General features: G+C 45.5%; 1 protein-coding gene across 1 annotated transcript in view; it reads right to left on the bottom strand.

The window, feature by feature from the left end:
- The window catches only part of LOC141047179 (tyrosine-protein phosphatase non-receptor type 9-like), a 96,612-nt gene that overhangs the window by 21,813 nt on the left and 58,393 nt on the right, over positions 1 to 16,406 (bottom strand). The window contains exon 9 of the mRNA XM_073542138.1: positions 2,491 to 2,560. Coding sequence (XP_073398239.1) covers positions 2,491 to 2,560 — 70 coding nt within the window. The remainder of the gene's footprint in view (positions 1 to 2,490; positions 2,561 to 16,406) is intronic.

The following is a 16,406-nucleotide window of genomic DNA, read 5'->3' on the forward strand; positions in this document are numbered from 1 at the left end:
ACCAGACTGATAAGGTAGAGAAGTTAGCGATCTTTTAGACATGGCGTCTGCTCGCCAGTCACGGAGCCAAAGAGCTATTCTAATGGAGATTGCAACAGTGGCAATTTGAGCAGCCCCATTGGCGGCATCAAAACAGGCATCAACTACAAAATCTCCTGCGTGAACTATCAGCCTGGCGACGTTGGTAGCTCCCAGAGGGAGATTGCTACCCTAAAGGGCAGCGATTAAGACCTCTGTCCAAGCGGCCATAGCCTTAGTGACCCAAATCGCTGCAAATGATTGAAAAAACACCGCTCCTGAAGCCTCAAAAACTGAGCGGATGAGAATCAGTTTTACGATCGGAGAGGTCTCTGACCGAGGAACCTTCCGAAACGGATAGGAGCGTCTTAGAAGCCAGCCTCGATACAGGAGGGTCCTGGGTGAAAAGGGTATTTAGCCTGAATAGACTTATGCCCTGTGAATCTCTTATGTGGTCAATCCCTATGTCTCTGGACAATGTCCTTAAAATCAGGGTGGCTGGTACACGCTTGGTCCTCTTAAACGACAAAGCGTGTGCTGGAGGAGGAGTATTTTCCTCCTTTAACTCCAGAATCCTGATGACAGATTCTATAAGTGAATCAAGCGACTCTAGGTCAGTTGGAGGATTGGGGAGCTGAAGCGTCAGATTCCAATTCAGAGTCGTACTTGCTGTCACCATTAGGAGAGTGAGAGCGAGAAACAGAACTCGCTGGTGCTGAAGCACGAGCGTGACTGGGGGACGCGTCATGGGTCCGCTCTCTTGCTTGACTGTCCCTTGAACAAGTACTGCCCCTGATGGAGGACGGTTCCCTGTGAAGACGCCCTCTGATTTAAAGAGGCTTCCCGGAGAGAGTCTATAGCCTGTTGTCCGTGACTCCACCGACCGTGACAGGGGCGCAGCCCACTCGGGGACTAAACGCAGGAAGACTTGCAGCAGCGGCGGCGAGAGGCGTTTGGGCGCAGGCCGCGTCGCAGTCCGTGCATAACGGATTAATCTGGCGCAGGCAAGAGTAGATTTGCAAGTGGTACACACGGCATAGAACATAGTGTGCTTCTTAGCTGCCTGCTTAGCGCTCCGGAAAGGGTTAACGGCAGAGTCTGACTGCAGCAGCAGAGAATGTGCCAGGAAAGGGTTAAGCCTTAGTCTAAAGGCAGATGCAGCTTACCCGGTCCTGTACTGCGTCCCCCGGGAGGAATAGTTGTTCTAGTGTCACCCGGTATCCGCCTGAAAGGTCACCTCACAGCTCTGAGGTAAAAGGAGATGGCCCCCGAGATTACAATTCTCGCCAGTAATGAAAGGCGCCAAGAGGAGGGGGCGGCGCTATGCAAACTGCGGCCTGAAAAGCCGGGGGCTCAATTTCTGGCCTACCCACGGTAGGCGCCGGGGGGCAGGGCGGCGCTATGGAAATTGCGGCCCAGCAGGCTGGAAAAAGCCGGGGACTAAATTTACGCTGAACGCGGGGGAGGGGGGCCGCGAGGGCACCGGTGTGCCGCCACTGACGCCAAGTCAGCGCTACTCCCGGGGGCAGGACCCGACCCCGTACCTCCACTCCAGTGCTCACTCAGCGCCGAGTCCATTCTTCTCATCCTAGGCTGATGTAGCAGAGCCGGAGGAGTTCTTGAAGAGGTATGCTCAATCGGTCCTCCCTATGAGCAGGGGGACGGAGAGCTTAAAGAGGTATGCTCAATCGGTCCTCCCTATGGGGAGGGGGACGGAGAGCTATGGGGCTGATTCAGGGCTGAAGAAAGCGCTGTCACGATCTTCTCCATAACGGGTCTTCTGCGCTCGCCCTCGAATATGTGATCGGTAAGGAATCAGCCCCTATTCGTCGCAGGAAAGTGTACGTGAAGGGTTACTCCACATGCTTGCCTGTTGTTGGTTCGGGGGAGAGCGGGCCGTAGAAAGGAACCGTCGCCCCCTTCACTCCGTTAATTAAAAAATAAAAATTTACAGAAAAATTCAAAAATAAAATAAAAACGATGGGGTCTGAAACCAGACCCAAGTGCCTCCTACAGACACTAAGCAAGAACTGGTGAGATCTCGTCCAGCGAGAGGGTGTATGCTGCAGGGGAGGAGTTAACTTTTTCTAGTTTACTTAGTGTCCTCCTAGTGGCAGGCAGCATAACACCCACGGTCTCTGTGTCCCCCAATGAGGCGTAGGAGAAAAATGTTTCTAAGAGAATTTACTTTGCTGTAGTGGTCACATGGCATGCGTCCACTTGTCAACAGTAGCAAATCAATAGCCTAAGTTGCCAGGTGCCATACATACAGGAGTCACTACTGACACGACTGACTGCAGCGGTCACAGATTTATAGCACAAGTCTACTCTAGCATAGTAAATACAGAGAGGGAGCTAACAAAGGGACAGGAGGGAATTTAAAAGAAAGACGTGATTTAAAAAAAAAAAAAAATCCTGTTAAGAGAAAAAAAAACACTCAGAACTACTCCTTTAGCGCAAAAAAGAAAATACCTTGAGTAGCAATGTAGGCATATTTTCTTTTGTATCCATCCATAAAACTTGCATTGATGTAGTCAGTTGTCTATAAAAGATCAAATAAAAGTTTACTACTTGTATAAGCTTTCAACCAGTGAATTTAAGAATTTACTGACATGCAATAAAAAGTTCTAGGAGTAGATGGAGAAGTTTCTACGAATACACAGACTCTTACAATGCTCTCAAGGCGGCAAAATATATATTATATATACACATACAATATACTGTATAGCTCTTTGATCTTACTACATTAGATATGTACAAAGTCTGTAAGCCATTCTTCTTACTTTCATCCAAGTAGTTCTGCTCTTGAATGGAGGGGTTCTCCAGGACAAACACTGCTTGGCACAATGGAGGCGTTACCCCCACTATCAGGACAGGTTGAACACAGTGCCAGCTCTGTCTAGTATTGTAGCTCATCTCATCCACTAAGTTACACCTTACCAGCTTTGTAAAAAGGCTAGATGGAGAAATTTCTGAGACTGCTCCAATAATCTCAATGGGCTTCTTAAAGAGAACCTGACACCAGGTCAAAAGCAGACAATTTTTGGTTTCATTTTATTCCCGTTGCTCCAGAGTTTTTTTCTAAATCCGCCACATGGCTCCAGAGAATTGGCATTTTAATTTAATGCTACCTAGTTGGCTGTGTGCACACAGTGCGTTTTTGCAGCATTTTTCCTGTCCCCAACACACTAGGGAATCCTTATGCTAGCAAAGTCGATGAGAATTCTGAAATGCTTTGCACATGATCAGTAATTTTCCTTTCTGAACTTGTGCTGCTTTTAAATTTGAAGCATTTCAATTCTTTGTGCATTTTTTGCCCATTGACTTCAACTGAATCAGTCAAATAAGCAGCAAAAACATGGGTATGAAAACATTTGCGGATTTGTTGAGTTTTTGCTTGCGTTTTTTACTGACTTCCTATGGTGTTTCCCACGCTGCCACAGATGACATTGTGAGAAACCCTGATGCGGCGGTTCTGATCCGTGGTAGATCGTTACCGTCAGTCAGAGCGCTGAGGGGGGTCATGCTGTCAGATGTCAGGGTCACCTTGCAGATGTGACCCGCAATTAAAAGCTTACCGCAGCTCACCGGCATCAGCTGATGAGAGACTACTACTCCCATCAGCTGACACCTGCTGTCACCGATTACAACAGCTGATGGGCGTAGTCATCAGCTGACGCCTGTGTTCAAAGTAAAAAAAAAAAGTTAAAATACCAAAATAAATATTGACATAAAAATAAAAAAACAGTATAAACTCACCTTACACTTAATCCCTGTAAGCCCTTTGTCTCCTGTATAAAAAACAAAAAAAAACAAAAAAAAAAAAAACACACCATATACTCCGCTTAACGCCTAATCAATACAAGTGGGAAAAGCGAGGCCAAGTGCCAAATTTTGCGAATTTTATGGATGTGCCTTTTCTGAGGTGGATGCGTGATGATGTTTTTAGTCTGGGACGGGCCAATATCCATGGCCCTTCCCAGGCTATTAATATCAGCCTGCAGCTGTGTGCCTAGCCTTTGCTGGTTATTAAACATGGGGGGACCCTGTCATTTTTTGGGGGGTCCCCCATTATAATAACCAGAAAAGGCCAAGCATACAGCTTTGAGCAGTTATTAATAGCCTCCATGGGTATTACCCCCTTCACAGGCTATAAACATCTGCCTGCAGCTGTCTGCTTTAATAAAATTGTTCGTGATCCCAAGCAATTTTTTTTTGGAAAATAATTTATTGTGGAATAAAATACATGTACAGTAAGGTACGCAAAGCACTGACTATATACCTCACTCACATATTTATAACAATCTCACTGTCACTATATATAAATTACACGAGAGCCCAAGCCATTTTCAAGAAAATATTCATTAAATAAATGTACAGTAAGCTGCACATGCACTGTACTAATTAATTATATAGGTCACTGACATCTTTATATCTGTTTTATGTGTACATATCTATTCTATTTTGTCAGGTCACGCTGTGTTATTAAAGCACGCGGCAGATTGTTTTTCAAGGACATGGGTGGGGGAAAAAAAAAAAAAAATTTCGAATGGCACTAGCACGGTCCAAGTGAAATGCGACTTTTTTTTCCCTCAAATACACTGAATTGCATTGGCGAGTCTCATCTGACAAAAAAAGGACAATCACAGCATACTGTGATTGACGCCTCTTCATTTCTAAACATAGGGCTTGGTGTCAGCAACCCCTAATCTCATTAGCCCAATGTGACTGCATCAGGGCATGAGGAAAAGCCATGCCAAGTGCCAGAATTGGCGCTTCAAATATGAAATGCCATTTCTGGGGCAGCTGAGGGCTGGTATTTTAGCCTGGGACAGGGAAAATAAGCATGAAAAAGAAGGGGTTGAACAAGGAAATTACACCACAATACTTTTTTTTTCCTTTTTTTCAAATAACTATGTAGCGCCAAAAAGTATTCATTGATGTAGAAAAACCAGGGCTGTGGAGTCGGAGTCGGTGCTCATTTTGGTGGAATCGGTATAAAATGGTCCGACTCCGACTCCTAAAATATATAATAAATTGGGTACAGTAGTTTAATGCAGAATGTGCTGAATATTTTTTCATAGGAATTTGGGAAAGTTATGAAATGACCTATAAATGGCTGTTCTATTCCTGAACTAAGGCTACATTCACACACAGCGTTTTTGCTGCGTTTTTTGAGGATATGTTTTTCAGCTGCAAAAGCAGATCAGCTTTTTAAAAAACCGCATCACCTGAAAGGTTTTTGAGCTCATAGATAATGTTTTCAATAGCAAAAGCAGATTAGAAATCTGCTCTATCCATTTATCCATATCTGTCTATCCATATCTTATCTGCACCAAAAAGAATGAAAGCCGGGTAGCACACAGACTAACACTCCTTTTTTTTTTCCTTTTAGCACCGGTCAGGTACACCTCATAGCTGCCCAAAAGGACGCCCAGGACAGGCATTGCTCGTCTTCAGTAATACATCAACATCAATTGATAGTTGGAATAAATAGACTGCATTCACCACATCTTAAGGTGCAGGCTTTATTTTCAAGTGTAGGGGTGTGCAGTATAAGGTTCTGCAGCAGCTGAGGTGTGCAGTATGAGATTCTGCCCCCCCCCCCAGTTTTGATCCTGGCTAAAACCGTTTCTTATAGAAATGGCGTACCCTCAGGTAACCCTAAATGAAGGTCAATGGACACAGGTGGCTGAATTGAAGGAATTGCTTAATCAGCTATTTACCGTGACTAAAAAAATTACAAGCTGAGGATTTAACTCCTGGCATTTTCATAAGGGAGTGGAAGAACTTGCTATTTTGCCCATCCCAAAGAGGAGATTTAATCGCAGATGGCATTTCTGCTTCAATGAAACGGAGAGAGACACAGCTATTGGAAAATGAAATTTTTCTGGCAGCTGTTTATGTGGACCCAAGTCTTCGTATATTGCTTGATGATCAACAGCTTACTAAAGGAAAAGAAGCTCTGACTGAGGTAGCAGTTAGGATGAGTGGCCTACAGGAGGACTGCCAGGCGCAAGAGGACTTGGGTCCTGACAGTGCTACTGCTGCCATATCTTCATCCTCATCAGATGAGGAGTTTGACTTTGACAAGTATTTGGATGATATGGGGCAGGCAAAGCGTTGCTGCAAGGAAAAAGATTTCACTCTGTCTCCTATAGCAAGCAGATTGACCATATTTCAGCAAAATGTTTCACTTGCTCTCAAAGAAAAATTCAACCGGTCATCAAAACTGACTGTGCATGAGGCAATTCCTTTATACTTGGAAATTGTTAGAGATGTTGCCCATGTGGTTACGGCTTTGCCTCCAACCCAAGTTAGTGTAGAGAGGTTGTTCTCTAGCCTTAAAATTATTAAGTCAGATTTTAGGTCATCTATGAAGGAGGATCTGATGGAGGCAATTCTATTTCTTAGAACAAATTCATAGACTGCACAAATGTTATTTAGTATGTTTTTGTTGAAAACTGTTTTTTGCCACTTACATAGTTTATTACATAGTGTTATATGTATATATATATGTAATCGATATTACATAGTGTATTACATATTTACAATTTATTAGTTTTTGTGTTCTAAAGTTGTATTCCAATAAATATATATTATGTTCTATCTAAATGTCTTGATTATTGTATCATAAAAATGATTAAATGTCTGATTTTCACATTGTACTACAATAAATTTTTCACTTAAATATAAGCAATATATGTTGGAGTTAAGTCGTGGAGTCGGAGGAAGGGAAATTGAGGAGTCGGAGTTGCAGGTTTGGCTTACCGACTCCACAGCCCTGAGAAAAACGGGCATGCAAAAAACACACGTTTTTAGCCACCAAGAGATGCAGAAACCGTGCATAAATTTCTGCAAGCAAATACTCAATGTGCACACATACCCTTATGGTCTTTAGCAAAGGGGTGCACAGCTCACAGGACTCCCTAGGATTTTTTTTTTAAATATGCTATATGGGGCGTGGCCTGAGCGGCATGTGAGGAGGACGTGTGCCCGCTGAGCTCCCGTATATTCCTGCTCTATTCAGCCGTTTCGTCCCCACAGCACGGCTAGTTTAACCCCTGGAGGCTGCACCGGAGTCGGTGGACACCGCGGGGCACCGGAGATTGCCGCTTCACCCCAGGATATGGGGAAAAGAGGTCAGAGAAGGGTGGCAGGAGAGGCCGGAGCGGGGAACCAAGATGGCGCCGCCGCCTCAGCGCGTGCTTTGGAGGAGGCCGCAGAAGACAGCGCGGCTAGGAACAGGGCAGTGGCGGCCAGGCTGCAGCGCTTTGCCCGCACGGCTGAGGCAGAACAGGAGTCTCTCCAGGACTCTGATATGGACCAGGAGACTGTGGCAGAGGACATGAGCCCGGGAATGGGGGAGGAGGAGGAGGCTGCCCATGCCAGAGAGCAGGGGGGGAAGGGAGCTGAGCCTAGCTGGAGTGATCTGGTGGAAAGAAATAAACAGCACCTCACAGCCTTGCAATTGCAAGTTCCAGACGAGCCCACCAACAAAGATGTAATGCTGGCAGTGGTGCACTGTGGGACTGCGATCTCACATGTCCTGACGCAACTGGGCTTTCTGCAGGAGTCCATGCAGATTGTGCGACATGACCTGCACAGTGTTAGAGACAGAACAAGCCAGCTGGAAAAGCGTATGGGTGCTGTGGAGAATTCTGCCTCTGACTCAGGACAGCACTGTACAGAGCTCAAGAAGGATATGGCAGCTGTCTGGGCTAAAACTGATGACCTTGAAAATAGATCCAGACGGAATAATGTTCGTATTGTGGGCATGCCAGAGCGCTGTGAGGGAAAGAATCCTACTGCCTTCATTGAAACATGGCTTAAAGAAACAGTAGGTGAGGACAATCTAACACACCTGTATGCAGTGGAAAGAGCACACAGAGTCCCGACTCGGCCCCCCCCCCCCCCCGGTCATCCACCAAGACCTGTGCTGGCTAAAATCCTTCATTACAGGGACAGAGACGCTATCCTTAGATACTCGAGAGAACACCCTGACCTTACAATGGAGGGATCCAGAATCTCCTTTTACCCAGACTTTTCGCCGGAAGTTCAGAAGATGAGGGCGAAGTTCATAGACATCAAGAAGCGTCTGAGAGCCTGCGGCGTCAAGTACTCCATGCTTTTCCCGGCTTGACTGCGTGTTGAGGCCTGGAATAAAAGACACTTTTTTCTGGACCCCAGGGAAGCTGTGGACTGGTTGGACCTTAACGAGCGACAATTGAGGAAGGAGAGGGAGGAGCAGGACTGTGGCTGATGGTTTCTCGACTTGCTTAGCTGCTATGGAGTCATGCGGTTGGAGTCTGCGGTCCTGATGCAATGGACTGCCTAACAAGTTATATTTCTATTTATTCTTTTATTATTCTGTTATATGCTGCTCCTTTTTTTTTTTTTTTTTGTAAGAATTTGTGGTCCTTGTGGCGCCTTAATCTGAATATGGATAAGGGACAATGCATAGTGCTGTGGGGTTGTATCCTGTCAAACGCGGGTAGTGAACAGGAATTGAAGCGCCTGCTGAATGGGGTGGAAGGGTTCGACAGTACCCTTACTTGTTGCACCCTTGGTTCAGCCCAAGGAATTGTTGGAGGGTGTTTTTTGGGGGGAGAGGGGAGGGATTGGGTTCAAAATGTCCTTTGGCATGCTTGTACATTTCAATATTGGCTATGGTACGGCCGGGGGGGGGGAGATGGTAGGCAATATTCTATGGTACGATAATGGCTGATCTTAAGATACTTAGTTGGAATATCAGGGGGTTGAAGTCGCCAGTTAAACGACAGGCCATATTCTCCTTCATAGCGGACCAGAAGCCGGCGGTTGTTTGTTTGCAGGAGACGCATCTCACACAGGGGACGCTGGGAATCCTGGATAAGAGATGGGTACAGGCGGGCTTTCACTCTACTCATTCCCAATACTCTAGGGGGGTTAGTATATTGATTCACTCCAGGACTCAATTTGAGTGCCACCGAGTGGTGGTGGACACAGAGGGGCAATTCGTCCTTTTATCTTGTACAATCTTTTCCATTCCACTGGTGTTGACGTCTATATATGTACCTCCGCCTTACAGCAGTAGAGTTATCTATAAAGTTCTGGCCATTCTGAGATTTTCCGGGGGTTCCGCATTTGGTGGTAGGAGATTTTAATAATATTCTGGATTCACATTGGGACAGGGGTAGCCATGAACCTTTGAGGCTGGGAGGTAATCTTACGCCATTTGGGGTTCTCGTGCGGGAGATAGCTTTGACCGACTTGTGGAGATGCCGTAACCCTGGTGTCCGTCAATTCTCGTGCTTCTCCTCTACTCACTCTTCCCTGTCTCGCATTGATCTGGCCCTGGGTGATGATCTTATGCTGGGTAAAACTTTAGAGGTTAAATATTTGGCGCGAACGGTATCTGATCATTCGCCTGTTTCAGTCATGCTTGGGGGGGGGGGTGGGAACGGGAGGAATGATAGACCTCTCTGGCGTCTTAACCCGTTTTGGCTGCAGCTAATCGATAAGAGTGGCGGCTTTGTCCCTGAGTTGCAGGAATATCTTAATCTTAATAGAGGCTCGGCTTCTGTTGGGATCGTCTGGGAGGCCTTAAAGGCATACTTAAGGGGAATGTTCATACGAGAGATTTCTAAAATAAAGACCGCCTCTAGGGCAAAATCACAACTTACATTTCGGGAACTGGAGGATGCGGAAAGGGCCCTTGCGGCGCAGAGCACACCTGCCACTCGGAAGCGATTGGGGGAGGCGCAGTCAAAGGTGACCAAACAGACATTAGAGGCGGCGGCGCAAAAACGGCTGTTTCAATCTACTCAGTATTTTGAGAGTGCGGAAAGTGTGGGGCATTTGCTTTCTGTCGTGACATCGGCACAGAGAGGGTCGGCGGCTATAGCGGGTCTTCAGGATGTGAATGGGCGACTGCTCACTGACGCACCGGGGATTTTGAAAATTCTAGAGATTTTTTATGCTGACTTGTATTCCTCACATGCTAGGGCCCCGACAGAGGATGTTGTTTCCTTTTTGGAGGCTGCCAGTCTCCCAAGGTTGACTCCTGAGGACAGACGCTCTCTAGATAGACCTCTAAGTCTGGACGAGTTGGAGGAGGCTCTGGGAACCATGTCTAATGGTAAGGCACCTGGGGTAGATAGGTTGCCAGCTGAGGTATACAAGCGGTATAGAACGGTATTGCTCCCTGCTCTATTGACAGTGTTTAATGATAGTCTGGAACGGGGTGTTCTTCCACCGTCTATGCGAGAAGCTGTCATTGCCGTGCTGTTGAAAAAGGATAAGGACCCAACTCTGCCTGCGTCGTATAGGCCCATCTCCCTGTTGACGCTAGACATTAAACTTTTAGCGAAGGTCCTGGCCATTCGACTTTCAAAGGTAGTAGCTGTGTTAATACACCCTGACTAGACGGGGTTTATGCCCAACAAATCGACGGCTATGAATATTAGGAGATTATATCTGAATATGCAGGTGAGGCCTGATAATGCCGGGAAGAGGGTGGTTCTGTCCCTAGACGCCGCTAAGGCATTTGATAGTGTGGAGTGGGACTATCTATGGGCGACGCTTCACTGTATGGGTTTTGGCCCGGGCTTTATTGGCTGGATCAAGCTCTTGTACTCGGAGCCGAGTGCTCGGCTGAGGGCTAATGGTCAGTTGTCTGACCCTTTTTCACTTCATAGAGGAACAAGGCAGGGATGCCCTTTATCCCCGCTGCTGTTCGCTCTCGCGGTGGAGCCGTTGGCCTCGAGGATAAGATCGGATGCTGGCATAGAGGGATTCCGGTATGGGGAGCATGAGGAGAAGGTAGCATTATATGCGGACGACCTGTTATTATTTTTAGCGGACGCGGACAGATCATTACAAAACACGATGACACTTCTTGGGGCGTTTGGGGAGGTCTCGGGTCTGGTTATTAACTGGGAGAAGTCTGCGCTCCTCCCACTGGACTCAAGCTCCTGCGATGTGGTAGGTGTGCCGGTTGCAACGTCCCTTCAATATTTGGGCATAAAAATATCCAATAAGCTGACAGATTATGAGAGTCTAAATCTTGTCCCGTTGTTGGACAGGATCAAACAGAAGGTTAAGGCCTGGGCAAAGTTACACCTCTCTGTAGTGGGAAGAGTGAATCTGTTGAAGATGGTAGTTATGCCGCAACTCTTATATGTCCTTCATAATTCCCCTGTCTGGCTTCCTCAGAACAGGTTTCATAAAATTAACATGATTTTTAGAGAGCTTGTTTGGCTGAAACAAGGCGTGAGAATTAAACTTGAACACCTGCAAAAACCTAAGGATGAGGGGGGACTTGCATTGCCCAACCCATGGCTTTATTTTTTGTCTTCCCAGTGCCAGCATGTAGCAGGAGGGATGGAGGGCGAGTTGGCGGATTTGGTGGGAGGTCAGAAGATCCTTCAATTTCTAGTGGGACGGGGATCACTGGTGTCGAGTCTGGAGTCGGGTAGATTTCGATCCCTTGCATTCAGGTTTCCTACGGTGCTTCTAATGGTGAGAGTATGGGATAAGCTGAGGCAGCTGAGAGGAATACGCGGTCTTACAAAGTACTCCCCCATATGGGACAATCAGCATTTGCCATGTATGAAAACGCTCAGAGGCTTTGCTCACTGGAGGCGGATTAGCATATGGTGGGTGTCGCAGCTGGTGGAGGGAGGGTTTTTTTAAAACTTTCGAGCAACTAGGACGGGAATTTCCCCTCCAACGCTCTATGTTTTATCAATATTTGCAGCTGCGTCACGCGTATATGGTGCAGAGCAAAAAAGTTGACCTAACCATACACCATGACGTCCTTATTCATAGGCTCGGTATGCAAGGGTCCACCAGAGGACTAATTTCAATGGTGTATGGTGGTTTACTTGGACAGGTCCTGTCAAGGCATCCTATTGGCGCACTGATAAAGTGGGAACAACAGCTGGGTACGATATCAGTGGAGCAGTGGGACTCGATTCTACAGATGATTCCCAGATTGTCTCTTAGTGAGCCTGGTCGCCTGTCTCAGCTATATGCCCTCTATAGGACATACAGGTCTCCCGAATGGTTGTTCAATAGAGGGTTGCGGTCGGACTCAAGGTGCCCCAAGTGCACAACAGATAATGCGGACATTTTACACATGATGTGGACATGTTCTTGCCTGCAGATATTTTGGATCGTGGTCCTTGGCCTTATACACTTGGTCACGGGACAGGATATTCCCAGGGACCCCATGATTTGTGTTCTGGGTTATGTTGGTGAGGTGGGAGGGGATCAATATCTTAAAATTGCTGTGGCCAGAATGCTATATGTGGCCCGAAAGCTGATAGCTTATCACTGGATTTCTGACAAAATCCCCTCAAGAAAAGAATATATTAAAAGGTTGAACCAAATATCTATGCTGTTGAACCAAATATTATATAGGGAAAAGTCTGTGTATCTTAGGAGAGGTGTGCCGCATATTTTTGGGAAAATATGGGAGGGATGGTTGAAGATTCCCAGCCTGGCTCGAATCTTCTGGATTAGTGGGTGGGCTTTGGAGGTGGTCTCCTGTCGGTTGTTTCTTGCCTTTTCTCAAGCGATCTGGTTGTGTGTTACAATTGGGTCTATTCACTATGTACCAGTCCATGCCATCGGACAAAGGGAGGGGGGTGTTATGGGGGAAGGGAATGTTTGATAACATGTTGTAAGTTGTACATGCCTGTCATTTCCAAAAACTTTTAATAAAAACTATCTGATTAAAAAAAAAAAAAATATGCTATATGATTCCAGAAGAGTGAGAATAAATCGCTAAAACAGACCACTTTTGATCATGTGACAGGTTGTCATAACAAAACAAAAAAAAACACATGCGCATTACAAAAACAATCACACTGACATGTATGAACTCGTTTCGTGTCTGCGAAATCTCTGGAAAAAATCTGCTGTAATTAAATATATCCATTTCTAAAGGTGCTATTAACATGAAATTTTCACCAGATATCAATAACAACCCAAACAATCTACATAGGCACTTTTAAAAATATATTTACTTAGAAAATTGGAAACGTGTTCAACACTTCTTTAAGACGCTGTGTATAACAAGAGCCCCACAGATGGATAAGCACTCCTGCTCTATTTTTTTGTGCAAAGTGCAACTCACATCAACTATAGACTATGGGCTTAAGAGTAAAGTTCATTTTAAGGCGTTGATGAACTCTGTATGGATACCGGTTAGGAGACCCAGTACATCAGTGTGCTCATTACTATACTTCCCTCTGGGCTATACGCCATGTTTCTACAGATGGTGATTTTGTGCTGAGCACACAATTACTTTTCAGGTACAATGCAAACTGTAATTTTATTAACTTTCACAAAATCAGAAACCGAGACACTAACTGTAAGGCTATGTGCGCAAGTATTTAACTGCAGAAATTTCTACAAGGTTACTGCACCCCGTGGCAGGAAAGACGCGTTTTAGCCACGTTTTTGTATGCGTTTTTTGTACAGCAATGAATGTTTTTTTTTTGAGCTAAATAAAGATATTTAAAAAAAAAAAAGCTGTGATGTAATTTCTTGGTTCAACACCACCTTTTTCATGCTGCTGCAGTAGCATCAGAATAATGGGATTAGGGCTTGGTGTCAGCAGCTGTCATTGACACCTAGCTCTAGGTTTAGTAATGAAAAAGTGTCAGTTCGACACCCTCATTACTAAGCCGATAAGTAAACACAAATACATTGTCACCAGCCTATGCAGGAGCTTTAACAGAACAAATGTACATAGGCTGTGAACAGGCAGCAACTGTAAATTTAAAAAGAAAAAAAAAAAAAAAAATGAAAAAGATTCCGAGGGCTCCCACGTAATTTTAATAACCAGCAGAGGGAAAGCAGACGGCTGTGGGATGTTAATATTCTGGGAAGGAGTCAACCATAAATGTTCCCAGGCTATTAATATCTTGAGGCGGTTTGCTTAGACATTACTGGATAGCTTACAGGGGGACCCCAGAAATTTTTTTTTACATAGCTTCTCCCTATAAAAACTAACCAGCAAAGGCTTGGCAAACACCTGTGGGCTTAATAGCCTAGGAAGGGGCCATAGATAATGACCCCTCCCAGACTAAAAACATCAGGTCTCATAGGTGCGCCTTTTCTGGGACTCCTAAGATGCACCAAATCTGGCACTTAGCCTTGCTCTTCCCACTTGCCCTGTAGCGGTGGCAAGTGGGGTTCATATTTATGGGGTTGATGTCACCTTTGTATTGTCAGATGACATCAAGCCCACAGGTTAGTAATGGAGAGGAGTCTATAAGACACCTATCCATTGGACACCCAGAATAAAGACCTTTATTTGAAATGACACAGACTCCTTTAATAGTCTTAAACCATACTCACCGAACGCCTAAATCCAAACGAAGCCAACGTCTCCTGCAACAAAAATAAACCACAATATTCCTCACCTGTCTGCTAAGAATCCATAATGTCCCACGACGATCCTGATCACTTTGAGCGCAGTCACATTAGTGATGTGACTGCTCTCAAAGACAGCCGGAGATACACTGACATGAGGTAATCGCTCCCGCAGTATATCACTGAGCTGCTTAGAGAGTTCACCGGAGTTCATCAGTTGATCAGCTCCAGTGATCTCCCTTTTTTGGCACCACTGCTGCGTGGAAAAGTACTCATGCAGCGATGCCGCAAGTGATGAACTCCAGTGAACTCTCTCACGGCAGCTCAGTGATACACTGACAAAATATAATCGCTCCCGCAGTGTATCGCCGGCGGCTGGGTAGAGCGGTCACATCTCCTGATGTGACTGTTCTACATGTGAAATAGACATGGATACTCAGTATTACCTGGACTACAGCGAACAGGTGATATATGTTGGCTTATTATTTTTCATTATTTCTAGGAGACGAGGGCATCGAGGATTTGATGTTAGGGGAGTATAATTTTTTTTCATTTTTATTTGAATATGTATGTCTTTTTTTTTTTTTTTTTTTTTTTTTTTACTGTGAGCACAGGCGCCGGCAGATGAGACTACGTCTCCCATAAGCAGCACCTGCTGTTATCAGTGACAGCACACATCACCTGATGGGAGCAGTAGTCTCATCAGCCCACGCCTGCAGGTCACAGTTACAGCTGCGGGGTCACACTGACATCTTACAGCATGATCCCACAGCACTGTGACTGACAGTACCAGCGGTAACGTTACCGCAGGTCACCGTTGCAGGGTCACGCTGACATCTGACAGCATGATCCAGCAGCGCTGTGACCGCAGGGTCACCTCTGTGGAGTCACATCGGACAGCATGACCCCGCAACGCACGGAAATTTACTCATGTGAACAACTCTTCAGGATTGTCATTGAATTACTTTACATAAGCATTCCATTGCATTTTTGGACCATTTCCGCATGGAAAAAACGCTGCAAAAACACATCAAAAACGCATTGTGTGCACATAGCCTAAGGCTTTGGGTACCTCTGAAGATACAATATTAGGTCTACAAAGGTTACTGTATTTAGGCCATAGTCACACATACAAATACTGAGGTAAAAGACTGGCCAAATACTGTAAGTCAAAACCAGAAGTGGAACAGTCAGAGAAAAAGTATAATAGAAACACGTCACCACTTCTGCATTTATCACCCACTGCCCGTTTTGACTAACAAATACTGAGGTGAAAAGCTCACCAAATATTGATAGTGTGTACATGGCCTACTAAAGCTTAGAATCAGTGGCAGAAGCATAGCCCTGACGCAACATCGCAGACAGCACTATATATATAACACTACCGCTGGCAATAGAAGAGTTGCACACTCATTTCCAGTCTGCTGGTTTCATCCATCTATGACACAATAGTGATTAGTTAGCTCCCCCTTGTGGTGAATTTGCCTAACAGAACAAAATTCTGAAATGTATCCCCTTCCTTGTAATCACCGATTCCCAGTTCGGACGTGTTTGTGCACTCCTATGTCAAATTTGCCACTTATTGGATGCTCTTCAATCAATAAGTGTGTGTAGAGAGCAATATATTATATAAAGCACACACACGGCTACCCTATCCACAAGGCAGTGTCTATGCCAAAGTAATATGCAGTCTAATGACAACACGTACCTTACCTGCACAGGACATGAACACAGGGACACGTGGCTTACTGGGGGTTTGCTAGAATGCCTATAACAGATTACATAGGCACTGCAGAGCGACACACGTGGCTCAATTTTAGAAGCCATTTTATACCATGTTACAGGAATAGAGAAGTGTCTATTCTAGAAGACACTCATGATACAGAAGAGGAAGGCGGCAGACATTACACGAGGGTCACATTGCATCTCCTACTGATCGCTAAGCGGCTTCTTAAGGGCTACAGGGAGAGCAGGGCTGGGGTGAGGTGAAGGGGAAGCGCCTACCTAGGTTGCACATTCGC

This window comes from Dendrobates tinctorius, unplaced genomic scaffold (assembly GCF_039654945.1).
Source record: "Dendrobates tinctorius isolate UK_male_01 unplaced genomic scaffold, ASM3965494v1 ptg000011l, whole genome shotgun sequence".
Classification (NCBI taxonomy): Eukaryota; Metazoa; Chordata; class Amphibia; order Anura; family Dendrobatidae; genus Dendrobates; species Dendrobates tinctorius.